The sequence below is a fragment of the Bacillus rossius genome, chromosome 15, assembly GCF_032445375.1.
Source record: "Bacillus rossius redtenbacheri isolate Brsri chromosome 15, Brsri_v3, whole genome shotgun sequence".
Lineage (NCBI taxonomy): Eukaryota > Metazoa > Arthropoda > Insecta > Phasmatodea > Bacillidae > Bacillus > Bacillus rossius.
In genome coordinates, this window is record NC_086342.1 from 3,072,314 (window position 1) to 3,087,971 (window position 15,658).

The following is a 15,658-nucleotide window of genomic DNA, read 5'->3' on the forward strand; positions in this document are numbered from 1 at the left end:
AGTTTCGGTTCCCTGCAAGAATTTCCGAAGATTTTCCGAAGTTTTGCATTTGGTATTAACGCCACTTCAGCCGCTAAATCAGAAGTTCAAGCATGTTGTGACTGACCTAACCTAACCTAACCCTTTGATTTTTTTTTAATTTCAATTTTTGAGAGAAATCCGAAGTTGCACGAACGTGGTAGGGAACCGAAACTACGTGAGTTGTAGGCTACCGCATCACAGCGTGCGCTTACCTGACGTGCTGAGGGGGAGGGAGGGGAGATCCTCGCCGCCGGCCGAGAGCCCTCCGGGTTCCGCTCCGGTCAGATGAACGCACGCTGGCGGGTTCACGGGAGGTGGTTTGCGGAGAAAGGATCGCGTCACGGCACGGGTAAACATTGAGTGGGCCAAACAACCTCTTAAAGGGGACCGAGGTAGCTGTGCATTCAGCGTGCCGATCTCCCTACTGGCTCCCTAAGGGGTTCAAGCTTTCGGAAGTTAAAACACATGACTGACGTTGCCGAAGGTTTTCTCAAGGTACTTCAACCTATTCTTCCCAATTCATTCCACTCTGTGTGACACTATACCCATGTTTCTACAAATATACGAAACACATGAGAGCGAATTCCCTGCCTTTTTCGACTTTTTTAATACCTACATTATCAAATTTAAATGTTTGGGAAAAATATTGTGAAAGTTGTCTGTGACTAAGGGAGGGGGTTACACATGGTATTCCCATTCCCCCACCCCACTTCTTCGCAATACAACTGCTCCAACCACGGCTCTTGTTTTTTTGTCACATCCAGGATAAGTCACTCTTATCTCAATAACACGTCAGTTCAGGGGGCATCCAGTTCTTCGATAAGCGTGTAAACTAACTGGAAGTAAGCACAAAGTTATTTTTACGCAGCGGACTAGTTCTTCTGATTTTCCAATTTCTTCTTCAGCAAATTTAATGTAAAATTTTCAGGCAAGTTAACATCGAGCAAGAGTAAAAATGTTGAACAGAGTTCAATTAACAATTTTTTTTTTGCTTAACCTTCTTTCAGTAACACACACACATTGATCTTCCTCATAAGGTACACAACAGGCACACTTGCGAAACTATGAAAGCTAAACTGAAGTACTAAAATACTGCAGAAAGGAACAAAGAGATTGAAAAATAGTACGTACAAGACACAAAATGAAAACCACTTAAAGGAAAAGATGAAAGGAAAGGAGAAACTGGAAGAAGTGAAGGAATAAGAAGATAAATGAAACAGCAAATAAATTACCTAGAGGCAAATTAATAGAAAAGAAAATAAGATAAATATTTATGAATGTAAAAAATTAGTATGCTGCTCATGCAATGACCATCAACCATACTATTTTGAAATTATTTAGACTCACAGAAAAATTTCAATAGTGTCAAATAAGCAAATTCAAAATTTATATCATAAAACTATGAGGAGAAAGGACATATCTACATATTAGAAACGTTAAATATAATCTGTGATGCTTTAAATGTATGCCCTCACAATTTTAAAACACTATAAATAAATAATAAATAAAAATGTATAACGTGTGGCTAGTACAAAATCAAAGATTTTATCAATATTTTTTGCTGGTCTGAGGTTTGAAATTAAAGAAAAACAGAATAAAGCAACACAAAGAAAAAACAAAGAAATGTTTATTGATCTTATATGATAACTTTAAAAAGAACAGAAGTTAGAGCTACAGAAATAAAATTATACTAGGAGAAACATTTTTGATAGATAAAGTGAACAAAAGCTGAACATAAATAATTACAAAGAAAGCTGGTTTAGGTAACATTAAATTAATAGAAGAAAGAATTATTTCAAAAAAACATATAGCTAGATACAATGTAAAACAATGTTACACTGTACATGTATGCTTTAAAAATGCAGTCAGTACACATGAAAACCACACAATTAACAATAAAATTAAATGAAAAAATTAGAATTTTAAAAAATACCAAAGTTATTTAATTGTAAGATACATCCCTCTTTTGTGAATTTTTCGAGTTCAGAACATGGGTTTTTCTTGAAATGGATGATGTTTTAAGAAGTATTTCTACTGAGGCCACCAGCAACACGTGACTACAATATCGTAAAGAAATTTAATTTTCTAGATGGATGAACAATATTTTGATATTTTATATTTATTCCAAACATGGCTAAAGACATATGATGAAATGCACATTGGAATATCAGAATGTTATTACTTGTACAATTCACAAACCATTAAAAAACTGTCAATTTCGTCAAATTGAGGACATTTAATGATTTTAGGTTTATTAAACTGTACAGTGTTGTGTAATAATATATATTTTTATGCATATACTTATGAAAATAATCAATAAAAGTATGTAGTTGCATACTTTATCATTGACTCTTTTCAAGCATCATTTGAGAATCTTATTCTAGTCCTACTCACATTAAGAAGAAACAAATATCAAGAATTCTTAACTATTTCGTCCTATTGCTGAGTCAGACTTTGCCGATGTCAAATATTTTTGCTAACGCATGAAGGTAATGCACACATACTTAATTTGTTTTTTTAACTACAGCCTCTGCACAGCTAAGCTTAGCCACCAGTTCTTTCACTGCGTCGAATTTAAAATCATTATGTTTGTATTCTGGGAGCCAAACATCCCACTGGGCAGTGCTGTGGGTATATTAAACTACTAAGAATTTAAAAACATTCACCTTTAATTAAAAAATATGTTGCTTAAATTGAAGTGGAACTTACATTTGTAGGTAAATGTTTTCTTTCGGAGAAATGTGAGGATGAAAAAAAGAATGCATCTTAAAATTGATAGCATCTTAGATTATAGTAAATACTGTAATTAATTTACTGTTACAAAATACCTTGAATTTAAATATAAATTTAAACAATTTCACAACAAAATTAATTTGGTACAATTTGGTTTTGAATAGATAAGATACAAATTATCGCTAATAATACTATGTATGTATTTCACATACAATAACAATTAACATTCATGCACTTTTACACAAAATATAAGTACTTTTGGCCAAAATGGTAGTACTATTATTATTTACAGTTGGAAAATATTTTTCTAGATTCCTTTTTATTTCATTATTTTGTTTACTGTAATGGAGAAAGTCAAAAATTTTAAGTCTTCATAACTGTAGCTACCTGACAAAAGTGTCTCCAATGGTAGACACCAATGCAGATAACTTAAAAATTCATAGTCATGCCACTTACTGAAAATTTATTTTTCCAGGAGAAAAATAATTACAGTTTCTTAAAAACAGAACTAAATCAAACAAAAGCCTACCAATATATATATAATATATTATTATATAATAAAAATATAATTTATACAAACAACTTATGGGAACTATAACCAATGCACCAATCCAAATAGGATATGTTATTTAATAATTTCTTACTCTTTACTAAAAATGTTTTTCTAATCTCACACTCTCACAGCTTAATTGATAATACTGCAATTTTAGAAATACATAGTTACTGTTTTTTTTTTCTGGCATACAAGATGGCATTGCACGTACGAGGTCAATTTTTCAGAAATGAAAACTGGAAACTAATTTGAACCTTTAAACATTGCTTACCCAGAAGCATCAGGGAGGGAGGTTATTTTGCCCAATGCACCCTTACAGAAATATGAGGGGAAGGGTCTATGCCTGGAAATTGTCAGCAAGCTGTCATATAAAAAAAAATGGAGGGAGATTCGTTTAACTACCGTGCTTCTGAATTCTGCAGCATGAAAAAAAAGAATGACCATGCCATAAAGTAATGCATAACAGATACATGTGATGTTTGTAAGTGTGAATACAAGGGTAACGAAAACAGCCTCAAGCTATATCAAGTCATTCTTAAACTATCTTTTCGTCAACTTACTTCATGCAACACCGGTGGTAAGTATACCTGACCCGGACTCCATGCAATAGCATAAAATTTAAGCACTTTAAACTCGCATAAAATTCTTGTCTCGTATGCCAGAAAATACGGTAGCTAAACACCTTCTTAAATTGTCTCACAAACCCTGTAGATTTTATTTCAGTTTCTCTTCATTAACATTATTTAATGGCTATTTAGTAAATTTTAACAATATTTTCAAAGGAATTTAATCAGATGTAATATAATTGGTATAACAAGTCGGGCAAGTGTTCACAATGATTGTCACTTTCTATGCCACTTTATTACATAGAGTGAGTATCTGTTGAAAATATTTGTGACAGAACAACAAATGAAAAAGAGGTATCATATTAAAATACAAGAAATGGCCATAAAATAATAGGGATGACAAGAAAATGAAAAAATCAACATTGTATGTGACACCGGTCCTCACCTGGCAAACAAAATAATTGTCAAAATAACTTTTCATAAACAAGGCGTACAAATAATGACACCAAAATCCCCTCAAAATACTGCATTCTCAAAATTTTTATTTCACTAGCTTTGCTCAAAGAACTAACAATCTTGTTTTTTTTTTTTTTTTTTTAATCTGTTTACCTACAATGGTGCTGTTTTCGCCAATGCCTAAATTTTCCTGGGGAGTTGTGAAATTAAATGGATAAAGTTTTTGAAATCCCATGTTAGAATTTTCAAGCAATCAGTTTTCCATGAATACAAAGAGAGGAGAGAGGTTGTCACTGCAAGGAATACCAGAGAAGAAAAAGCAAACCAAAAAAACTATTAATTTAAAGACTCTTTTAGGTCATGGATCGATTCCCTTCAGCGGTAAGCTGCGTGGACTCGTCTGTACAGAAATGAAACTAGCCTTTGGTGTGTGTGGCCTCTCAAGTTTTGGGAGTGACGAAAATCAGAGAGTTGAATGATACGTTTGGCAACCGGCTAAAATTCCAAAGCCTTACGTTTGAACTACCAACGTTTGCTTTTTTCCATTTGCTTTTTTGTTATCGGCACTACCCGATTCTCTTACTTCCCTCCTAGCGTGTCCCAAACAACTGCAGTCCAATCATGAACCACGGTGCGAGAGTACGAACCTGCGACCAAACGACCCCCCTCCCCCGAGATGTAACGTACCTCTAGGTCTGCAGAACTTCCTAGTTCAATGGAGAGTCCGAAAATTTTAGCCCTCTTAAAAAGTCTTTATAGTTTTATCTCATTTAAAAAATTATTCAGAGTATACTAAAGCCCGCCGCACACGGTACAATATTCCTTACAATATTGTAAGCTAGGAGTCGTACTGTCTCTACTATTAGTTTATTCACTCGAATTCAAACTGGATACTACTAGTAGCTGTACGAGCTGGGCTACTGGTTTTGCGTAATAGACTGCGTCCTATTTTCGTTGCTTGGTGTGTTCCAATATTTAAGGAGTGGCCGATCAGAATTCACGAAAACAGCACGAGGGGTTGTTTACACTTTTAAGCGCGCATGTCGTGATAAACATGGATGGAAAGAAGTGGAACAGTGACCAACTCCTCGTCTTAATAAATGCACACAAAGAAGAGCCTTGCTTGTATGCGGTAAAAAAAAATGTGAATTATCACAATAAAAATTTGTTGTGGAGAATATTCTCTTAAGAAAACTAGTAAGGCAGCTAGAATCGTGTGCAGCAGAAACTTGTGGCGCGCCTGGTGTTTCAGCTTGTAGTCTACAACAGTACAGAAACCAGTAAGCATTCTAGCAAGCAAACTAGTAGAAAATATTGTACCGTGTGCGGTGGGCTTGACGCTGAATGTTTTGCAATTATATGTTTAGAAAAAAAATTAAAAAAAAATCAAAGGCCAGGCGTGGTCTGGAGCAGATCACGGGAAGGAGCGTCAGATGAAGTACTCGCGGCGCCGGCGCCAGAAGCGTCCGATGAGGAACGCCGTGTCGACGTGGTCCATTATGCGGCGCCCCACCAGGTACTTTACCTCCTCCTGGCCCTCCTTGGCCGCGATGTGCAGCGCCGTGTACAGGTCCTTGGTGACAGAGTCGGCCGCCGCGCCGTGCTGCAGCAGCAGCATCACGATGTCCACGTTGCCGAGGCGTGACGCGATGTGCAGCGGCGTCTGCTGCTCCTGCGCAGAGCAACGCGCGCGCGCGTCAGCATCGCAACACACACTCTCTCCGTGGCGACGTTCCCCAGCTCTTCACAACACCCTGGCCGTCCGAGGCATCCAGACACAGGGTAAGCATGTCTCAATTACAAATAAATAAACATACGTAGCTGAAATCAGCAGCTCACCACATACATATGTACATCATTTTTTCATACTGTTATTTTTATATTTTTCCTTATGAATGAATCATTAGCTATCTGAATGCAAGCGTCTTGACTGCTGCCAGATTACAGAGTGTGCTGTACCATAAAATGCCGGACTACAGACCTTTACTGCCGTACTTATGGAGAGTAACATTTCTAAAGGTATATTCCTGAGTACGTTAAGAGAAGACCTAAAACACGTTGACACAGTCATGTCTTTTATAAAAAAAATGGATTCAATTGATTATTTCTGACGACTGTTTTTCCTCGGATGTCTGCTGAAGGCCGGGCGAGCGAAGGCAGAACAAAGGGGCTCACCCTGGCGCGGGCGTCCACCTGGGCGCCGTTGCGCAGCAGGATGCGGATGATGTCAGTCTGGTTGGCGCGCGCGGCCAGGTGCAGCGGGGTCTCGCCCCGCACCGTCGGCACGTCGGGGCTGGCGTCGTGCTGCAGTAGGTAGATCACGATGTTCATGCAGCCCATGAAGCTCGCCACGTGCAGGGGGGTCAGTCCCGACTGCGGAGGAGAACACGGCGCGTCACCCTCCGATCACACGGCACACTACCCTTCCCGACACTCCCACGGACACGCATCACTGCCGCGCTGCACCGTCATGCCATGCGGGGCCGGATTCAGGGGAGGGCAACCACAAACGGAGGGGCCCCCACACAAACGGGCTCGTACAAAAAGGACCACGGAAAAGACCGATCTCCGGAACTGTTTCACTACCCGATTCTCGCACGTAAAAATTTCACAGCTACACTTCCAAACCTTGAAATTGCATTGAGAATGTATGGACTCAAACAAAAAGGACTATGGAAAAGACCAATCTCCGGAACTATTTTACTACCCGATTCTCGCACATCACAATTTCACAGCTACATTTCCCAACCTTGAAATTGCATCGAGAATGTATTTTTGGTTTTGACGGTTTCAATTTTGCGCTGGAGAGCGCGCTCATTTTCAAAAATTGAAAATTATAAAAAAAATAGGCTCTGAACCATGATGGGACAAAAAAAAACGTTTATCGAAGCTTTCTCTCCTGAGCATTGAAAGCGATTTACTCCGGGAATTGGATTTCAAGCAAAATCATCGACGATTTTTCGGCGAAAAAAAGCTCGGAAGGTTCCGTTCATTAACACTAAAATTTAGTTTCATATAATTCTTGTCTCCGATTATATTTATGTATGTTTTTTTTAAATACTAAGAGAATCTACTACTTGATTTCACAATAAATTATTTATTGGAAAACTCAACTGAAAAAAATTGTTCATTTTATTTGGAAAATAATTTGGGGCCAGGGGGCCTCCGCTCCTCTGTTGCCCCGAGGCCTCCAGACCTCTAAATCCGGCCCTGATGTCATGGGAAACACTCAAGAATTAATACTACATAAACACGGGAAGAGCAAGACAACATCAGCTCACTTCAAATGTTAAAAGCCAAGACAACAAAGGATTCCATAAAGGAATTTGATCAGAAAAATTTTTTAAAAATATGTAAATAAATATACAGTGAACAGCACGAACAAAAACAGTAGGCTGATGGCGAGACAAATGAAACACAGCAACGTGAAGACAAACCATGCAATTAAACTAAACGGACTACTCCACAGAGAAATACAATAGCCTTTTTTCTATGACGAAACAGTTGCAATTTTCGGTAGCTGACATCTGCTCTCATCATCAGGCACAAACCGACTGATCGGTTGTTTTAAATCAATCTTCTCCGTTCCAAGAATCATTCAAACAACGAAAAAATTTCCTTGTGTTCTTCGAGAGATTCTTGAAATGGGCAAGAACGATTTCAATCGTTATCTTGGACGTTAACACATTGCTAGTTTGCACTGTATGTTATAGAGAACACCCAAAGAATGGTATGACATCAGCTGATTTTTTTTGTTTTTGTTTTTTCATAGTCCATTCTTTGAGTTTTCTCTATGACATACAGCGCCAACTAGCAATGATGTACGTCCAAAAAAAATGAATTAAAAAACTTCCTTAATGTATTCTTTCCGCTAATCATATGGGTTTTTATGTCCACTGAAATAGTGTCTGCTACACTGATATAATGTACAACTATTATAAGTGAAAAAAAAAAAGAAGAAAATAATTTTAAAATTTTCTTTACCATTTCATATTATCAAATAATATTTAAAGTAAGAAAACATTTTAACTTGTAGAATTTCCAAGAGACTTAACGTACATGAAATTAAAATTAAAATTAATTAAATACTTTCTCTTTTCATAACTGGCAGATTGAATCAATTTATTTTTTATAATTTTGCGACACACAAAAATGGGGAGAACTAGAACTCGTGTTTCACGCGGACGGCACGTGGTGACTGAGCGGGGGAGCGGTTACCTTATTTTAACGTGATAAAACATTTTAACTTGTAGAATTTTCGAGAGACTCAACGTTCATGAAATAAAAATTAAAATTAGTTCAATTCGCTCCCTCTTCCATGACTGACGGATTGAATCGGACTGGAACTGGGGTGTTACACACCTCCGTGGTGGCCTCGATGGAGGCTCCGTGCTTGAGCAGCAGCTCCACCACCTTGATGCGGTTCTTCTTGCAGGCGATGTGCAGCGGCGTGAAGCCGTTGAGGGCGCGGGCGTTGGGGTCGGCCTTGCGGTCCAGCAGCAGCTTGGCGACGCGCACGTGCCCGCAGTGCGCGGCGACGTGCAGCGCCGTCAGGTAGTCCACCGTCACCTCGTCCACGGGCGCGCGGTGGTACAGCAGGATGCGCGCCGCGTCCACGTGGTCGCCCTGGGACGCCATGTGCAGCGGCGCCAGGCCGTTCTGGGCAGCGAGACAACACGCGCGCCCTGCCGTCAGTACTCTCAGCTCAGATCACGAGAACCGCTTTGCCCGCTGTTTTGCTTTCGAGTTCTTCCCTTTCGTTGGTAGGAATGATTAAAGATTTTGTTTGGTAATTTTGGGGGAGGAGGGGGGGGAAGAAGAAGAATATATCCCCCCCCCTCCCCACCTACCCGCCCGCCCTTTGCTGACACATTCCCTGAGAGTACTCTGGGAAGGAACTAAGGGAGGGAGGACAGAACCGCTTTGCCCACGGTTTGCTTTCGAGTTCTTCCCTTTTGTTGGTAGGAGTCAGGGGCACAACAACTAGATTTTCAAAGGGGGGGGGGGGAGGCGGCAATATACCTTTTTATAAAGAATAATCGATCCCCCCCCCCCTATTGAAGCGGGGGGGTCCGGGAGTCCTTCCCCTGAAATTTGTATTTCAAGGTGGAAAATGGTGCTATTTAAGCAGTTTTATCATCTAAAAATCGATTACAGAGCACTTTCAATGCCCCCGTTTGCCCCCACTTCAAGGTTTCAGTTGGGGGGGGGGGGCAAAATAACTTTCCCCCCCCCCCCCCTGTTGTTGTGCCCCTGGTAGGAATGATAAGATTTTGTTTGGTATTTTGGGAGAGGGGGTGGGGGAAGAAGAATGTGTCCCGCCCCTGGCTGACACATTCCCTGAGCGCTTGCGGTACACACTTCACACGTACTGAGCTTGCAATAAGCTCACCACATTCCTCAATGAGATCAGTGATGTCAGAAAGAAACAAACTTATAAGCACTTAACTAAACTCGCTAAAATGTATGATATTAAAAAAATATTCAAAATAATGATTTCAACATACAATTATGATCATAATCCTTTAGCCCCTACTTTGACCAAATTTTCAACTTTTGCACTATAATTTTTTTGGTTATAAAATGGCAGAATTCGAACACACCATAACTGAACTGTGTGCTATCTGTTAGGAATTCTAAATCTTTCCACACGAATCAAGAGTTGATTGTTCAAGCCGCTGACATGGCTGCATGAAAACATGACCAAACATCCCGTCCAATAACTAGTAATCTTAAAAACAGTTTGTGTAATTATTTTGGCTCCAAATGTCCTAAATAATCAACAGAAATCAGATATGTGTTGGTTTGAAGTCCAGTTTCATTTTAAACAAATTCTTACCACCAATTTCTCTTCACGTAAAACTCACAGGAACTTATAATGTACATTGAAAGAAACCTTCCTAAAATCAAGTCTGTTTCATTATTATTGCTTTGAAGTTACTTATATTTGCTTCATAGGCACTAGAATCTAAACTAAATGTAGGCACTCAGATTTCTCTGATGAATAGTAGACATTCCACTTAACTAATTATATCGCTTCCCATATTGCTTGATGGATGTACAAACACAGCCTGTGGGTCTGTCCCAATACTCAGTTAAAAAGATATCAACTTCTGACATGCATATTATTTTCAGAAAACGTACATAATAGAATATTATTGACAAAACCTATCAAGAATTCCCAATCACTTTTTCACGTCCACTAAAATCTTCATTGCTCCAAGTGAGGTTTCAAGCAATCCCTCCCTTCAGAGATGGCAGCTGCCGATGAATGATTCAGAAGACTGTCTCTCAGACTAGAATACCCTATAAACACATTCGCACATGCCCCCCCAAAATGCCGTTATACTTAGTTTCAAAGGATCCTCTGTGATTGTTCGCAAAGAGTCACACTCACATGGGATTGGTGATTCAGTCCCAAACCTCAGCACAGAATCATTAGCCAAGTGGTTTGGGAACCACTATAATCCCAGGGGTCTCGCTGCCTTAAAGGGGTAGCATCCTAAATTATTTTGCTTCTAATATTTCATGTTTTCAACATGAAAATAAATTAATTCATAATATAAATAACCGCATTTGTTTATAAAAGTGTTTTCCTACTAAAGAAGCAATCATTTAGTGTTTTTTTTTTTATGATCTTAAAGGCAAATTTTTTGATCAGTCCTCTCATGGACTTAAAGCATTAAATCATGTGGTTTACAGTTTTATATTAACCATCTGTATGTCGCCTTTGACTTAAAAAAATTTCATTTTTAGTACATTATTCATTAAATCAATTAATATTAAGTTTTTCCATAACCCTGAAAAACGCAGTTTCTATAGTTTTTGAAAAACATAATTTTTTATCAATTTAATGAATTATATATTAAAAATAAGCAAAGTCTACATAAGTGGTAAATAAGAAAAGGCTACATAAAAAAAATTAATCCAAAACTGTATACCGTATTGGTCCGAATATAAGGCGACCATTTTTACATAAACGAGAGATGCAAAAATTGGAAGTCGCCTTATTTTCGCACCCAAGACGTCAGAACCGCAAACATTAGTTCCAAGCTGAAAGCTACAGTAGAAACATTGTTTAACAAAACGTTCACAATTTTTTATATTAACTAAAACTTTGTTACCTCACACGGGGAAAAACGATAAATCCACCTAATATTGCAGTAATTGACAATTGTTTGAAGTTGAAAATTAAAATATTTGTTCTTGAGTAAAAATGTGAATGTTGAAGCATCTCAAAATGGCAACCTTTTATTTCACAATTCATATTTGTACTTTGTGTACAATCGCGTGTTAACATTCACGGTAATTTTTCTTCAGATTTTTAACGGAAATATTTGTACTAAAATATCACAGTTATTTTCAGAACGATTGTTTACGTTTACAAACATTTCGGATGTAATGTTTGGAAATTCACGGCTGCCAACTGTCTTTCCACAATATTTCTTTGTTGTAAAACGAACATTGCCGAACACGCACGAAGACGCCATATTAACAGGAATTTGGTACATTGCTTCAAAAGCTATTTTAATAATCCACTCTTTATTTATGTAAAAACCTTTCATAATTATAATAGATTATTCTTTCAAATTCATAGAACAGACTCTCTCTGTCAGAGAGTAATATGGACAAATATACGCGGTCACGTAACCGAAGTTATTCATGGCCGTATGCTTCATCATGTCAGCTAGCCACTTGTTTTGTTCCGGCAAGATGCATTCTTTGTTTGCTTTTTTTACGTTTAACACACTACTAAATAGTAATACGCCTTGTTCTGTGGTAATATGTAGCTTAAGTCAAACGGAAAGTTAAATGCTGTATTTTAAGAGGGATTAATAGCCATTGTAAAAATTTTAAATTCGTAGATACAGTAAACTGTGAAAAATGAACAATCACACATCGGTGGAACGGCGGGGAACGAGCCCTAGACAAATAAACAGCTCTGAAGATGACAATTATGCAGCTTCATTAGAGTAAACATACGAAAAAATTTCTAGTGTAATACTTAAAATGTAAATATTTTCTAATTGTTTTCTTTTGACTTTTAGCGTAGGCCATTCAAACTTATTTTAAATAAGTAATGTGATAAATATAAATTAATTGTTATACATAAATGCAAAAACAATTTATCAAACACAAAATGTATGTCTAATGAATTTTCACATTAATTTATACCAAAAATTATTTTTACATTTGTTTGGCCTCCTGAAACTGCAGGTCGCCTTATATTCGGGCCAATACGGTACATGATTTCATGCTTTCAGTACATGCTAAGACTGTCAAAAAAAATTGCCTTTAAATTCTTACAAACTATTAGCCGAGGACTTGTTGGGAAGAAAGAAACCTTTTATAAGCAATCAAATATGGTTGTATTATGAATTTATTTAAAATCATGTGTAATAACACGAAAATTATAATCAAAATAATTAGGAAACCACCCCCTTAAGGCTCTCTGCACAGCCGTGCAAAATACATGAAGGGTTTTTGACGTGATAAACGTCTTATAAATCGATGAACGCCGGCTGCACGCACGAAAAAGAATGACTCATTGTCACAAGCGTGCAAGCGAGAGCGCGAACAAGCGATGGAGAGGCACGATCGGCCTAAGCGTTGTTTTCTCATGACGTTATGACGTAAAATTATCGTCCGTGAGCCGAATTCACGATGACGGATCGACCGACCTTGGTCTTGGAGCTGATGGGGGCGGCTCGCTCGAGCAGCATGTCGACCACCTGCTCGTGGCCGGAGCGCGCGGCGCAGTGCAGCGGCGTCAGGCCGTCCCTCGTCTTCGACTCGATGTTCGCTCCCTTCTCCAGCAGCAGCGACACCATGTTCGTCTTGCCCCACTTGGCCGCCACGTGCAGCGGCGTTATGTTGTGCTGCGGCAGGGGAGAGATCCGAGCGGCGAGTGAGTCGAGGAACATACAGTGAAACCCCTTATATACGTTACCGTTATTTACGTTTTCCCGTTAATTGCACTATATTCTTCAGGTCCCGTTTAGTTCCCATTTAGTCCAATACAATACTTTCACGCGAATTACGTCTCAAAAATCGAATCCATCCCGCTATTTACGTCATGTAACAACCATAGTAGGCCTAAAAACATTGTGAAAAACGTAACGTTTATAGTCGGCAATGAACATTTTAAATCGCAAAATACACATATTTTATAACATGAAAAGTTGCATTTCTAAACATGTAATAATTTAAGCCTAGGCGTGTAAAAGTCTGAGTAATTATAGTAGCAGACAATCTAAAATGCACGAGGGAAAAACGTAAACTCACAAATGTATAAAAGTGGCTGATTGTTAAGTTCTGATACTGTATTTATGTCACAACTTAGCCGAAATACTGGTACGAGACAAACTTCACAAGATAAAATGAGCGAAGTCTTGGTAAGTGTTTTAAACGTATTTTATAATTTCGGAAGTATTGTACAGTTGACGCATATTTTTTAAACTAACAATTTATTTCTGGGGATTGTAAATAATTAATTATTGGTATCAAGACATCAAGATGAACGTAAACTTTAACACGTCACGGCAGCGAGGAAACTGGTGCGTATACCAATAAACTGGTATTAGAACTGGACAAAACTGGTACACGGGAGGTGGAGCTTATATTTTTTTCCGCTAAGCTCGCATCTATTGGCTGGCTGCTGATGGAACGTCACAAGTCTGGGCGGAGCGTTGAGTGAGTTATACTGCGCATGCGCAGCTCAGAGATCCGAGAGAGCCAGCCGGCTGCTTCGCCGCGCCGTAACAACAGCTGATCGAGTACAATGACCTTTCTCCGCGCACGGCGCGCTATTGACGGTAAATTTCCAATTTGCGGCCCTTATTTTAATTTTTTTTACCGTGGTACAATGCGTATGTGTAATGTAGCCCGTATTTGTTATGAACGCTGCAGGATGTGACTGTATTTTAATTAACTTTAACGTATTTACCCTTTATTTACACTTTCCCGCTTTTTACACTTTTTTACTTTGTCCCCATGAAAAGTGCAAATAAGGAGGTTTGCTGTACTTGGGTTCACAGGTCGGCATTCCTGTTCCGAACCCGGCACCCACACTCACCTTGGCCGCGTAGTTGACGTCGGCTCCCCTGTTTAGGAGGAGGTTGGCGATGTTCTCGTTGCCGTAGTGGGCCGCGATGTGGAGCGGCGTGAAGCCGCTCTTGGAAGTCACGTCTGGGTTGTGGTCATTCTGGAAGTAAGCAAAAAACTAGCAAAATTCGTTTCTCCTTCGTCGTGACTCGAACGTTCGCAAAACCTTTGGTGGGATTTCAACTGTCCGAGACGGGCAAACAGTTGCGTACACAACTTTTGCAGGAACAGCAGAATTTCAGGCGATGTGCGACTAGGTGTTTACTTCTGGGTCCATCTCATGTAGTGACTCACAAACTTATTTAGAATAAAAAAAAATTAACTGTGGATGCAGCATATACAAATTTCTGAGAAACGTGTTGTAATAATTAAGTACAATATTACAGAACTTCTACCAACGCCTCACAGATAAATACTGATGGTCAACTCAAGGCTTGTTCACAAACAGCAACGAACGACTACGGTGCCGTACTGAACTGAATCGCTGTTCGAGCAAAAGTGTAGAGAGTTGTTCAAATATCACATAATAATGTGTTAACAAAAACCGTATTATATCTGTAACGGAATGGTATAACAGAATAACTACATTCATTTTTATATCTGGACACATGGAGATCCTCAGCGCACACTTTCACAACCCCTGATCCAGCAAGACTCATTCAGCAGAGAACAGAATCTCTTTGAGAAACAATTATGTGTTAGGATGAATTAGTGATGGTTCAAAAAACAATTTTCTTAATTTGAATCTCAAATTGAAATCCCAGAGAGTACCGTGAATATTCCCCTCAAATCCGAATCTAGACACCAAAGATCAAAAATAAAATAATGTACATTAAATGAAAAGTGTTAACTATGGTTTCAAAACATTCCTCCCTTTAAATTGTTGTTTCACAAACTAATTTTCCAGAATCAATACATGATGAAATTATATTTATATATTACATGTTAAAAGTACAATATCTTGGAGAATGGTAACAGGACATGTATGAAGGAAAAAAAATTACCTAGTAAACTTCAGAGGTTATCAATGATGAACGAATAAATGAATCAGGATCATGAGGGATGGTGAGACAAGAGAGTGGAGTATTGGTATTAGATTATTTGACTGGCCCATCCCTAGAATTAATGAACGAATAAATGAATCAGGATCGTGAGGGAGGGTGAGACAAGAGAGTGGAGTATTGGTATTAGATGATTTGACTGGCCCATCGCTAGAATTAATGAA

At 38.6% G+C, this 15,658-nt stretch overlaps 1 protein-coding gene across 1 annotated transcript in view; it reads right to left on the reverse strand.

The window, feature by feature from the left end:
• LOC134539287 (titin-like) overlaps positions 1 to 15,658 on the reverse strand; it is a 299,819-nt gene that overhangs the window by 241,181 nt on the left and 42,980 nt on the right. Inside the window, exons 6-10 of the mRNA XM_063381173.1 lie at positions 14,405 to 14,533; positions 13,011 to 13,208; positions 8,692 to 8,988; positions 6,505 to 6,702; positions 5,855 to 6,001 (exon numbers count right to left, since the gene is read on the reverse strand). Of these exons, the coding sequence (XP_063237243.1) occupies positions 5,855 to 6,001; positions 6,505 to 6,702; positions 8,692 to 8,988; positions 13,011 to 13,208; positions 14,405 to 14,533 (969 nt within the window). The remainder of the gene's footprint in view (positions 1 to 5,854; positions 6,002 to 6,504; positions 6,703 to 8,691; positions 8,989 to 13,010; positions 13,209 to 14,404; positions 14,534 to 15,658) is intronic.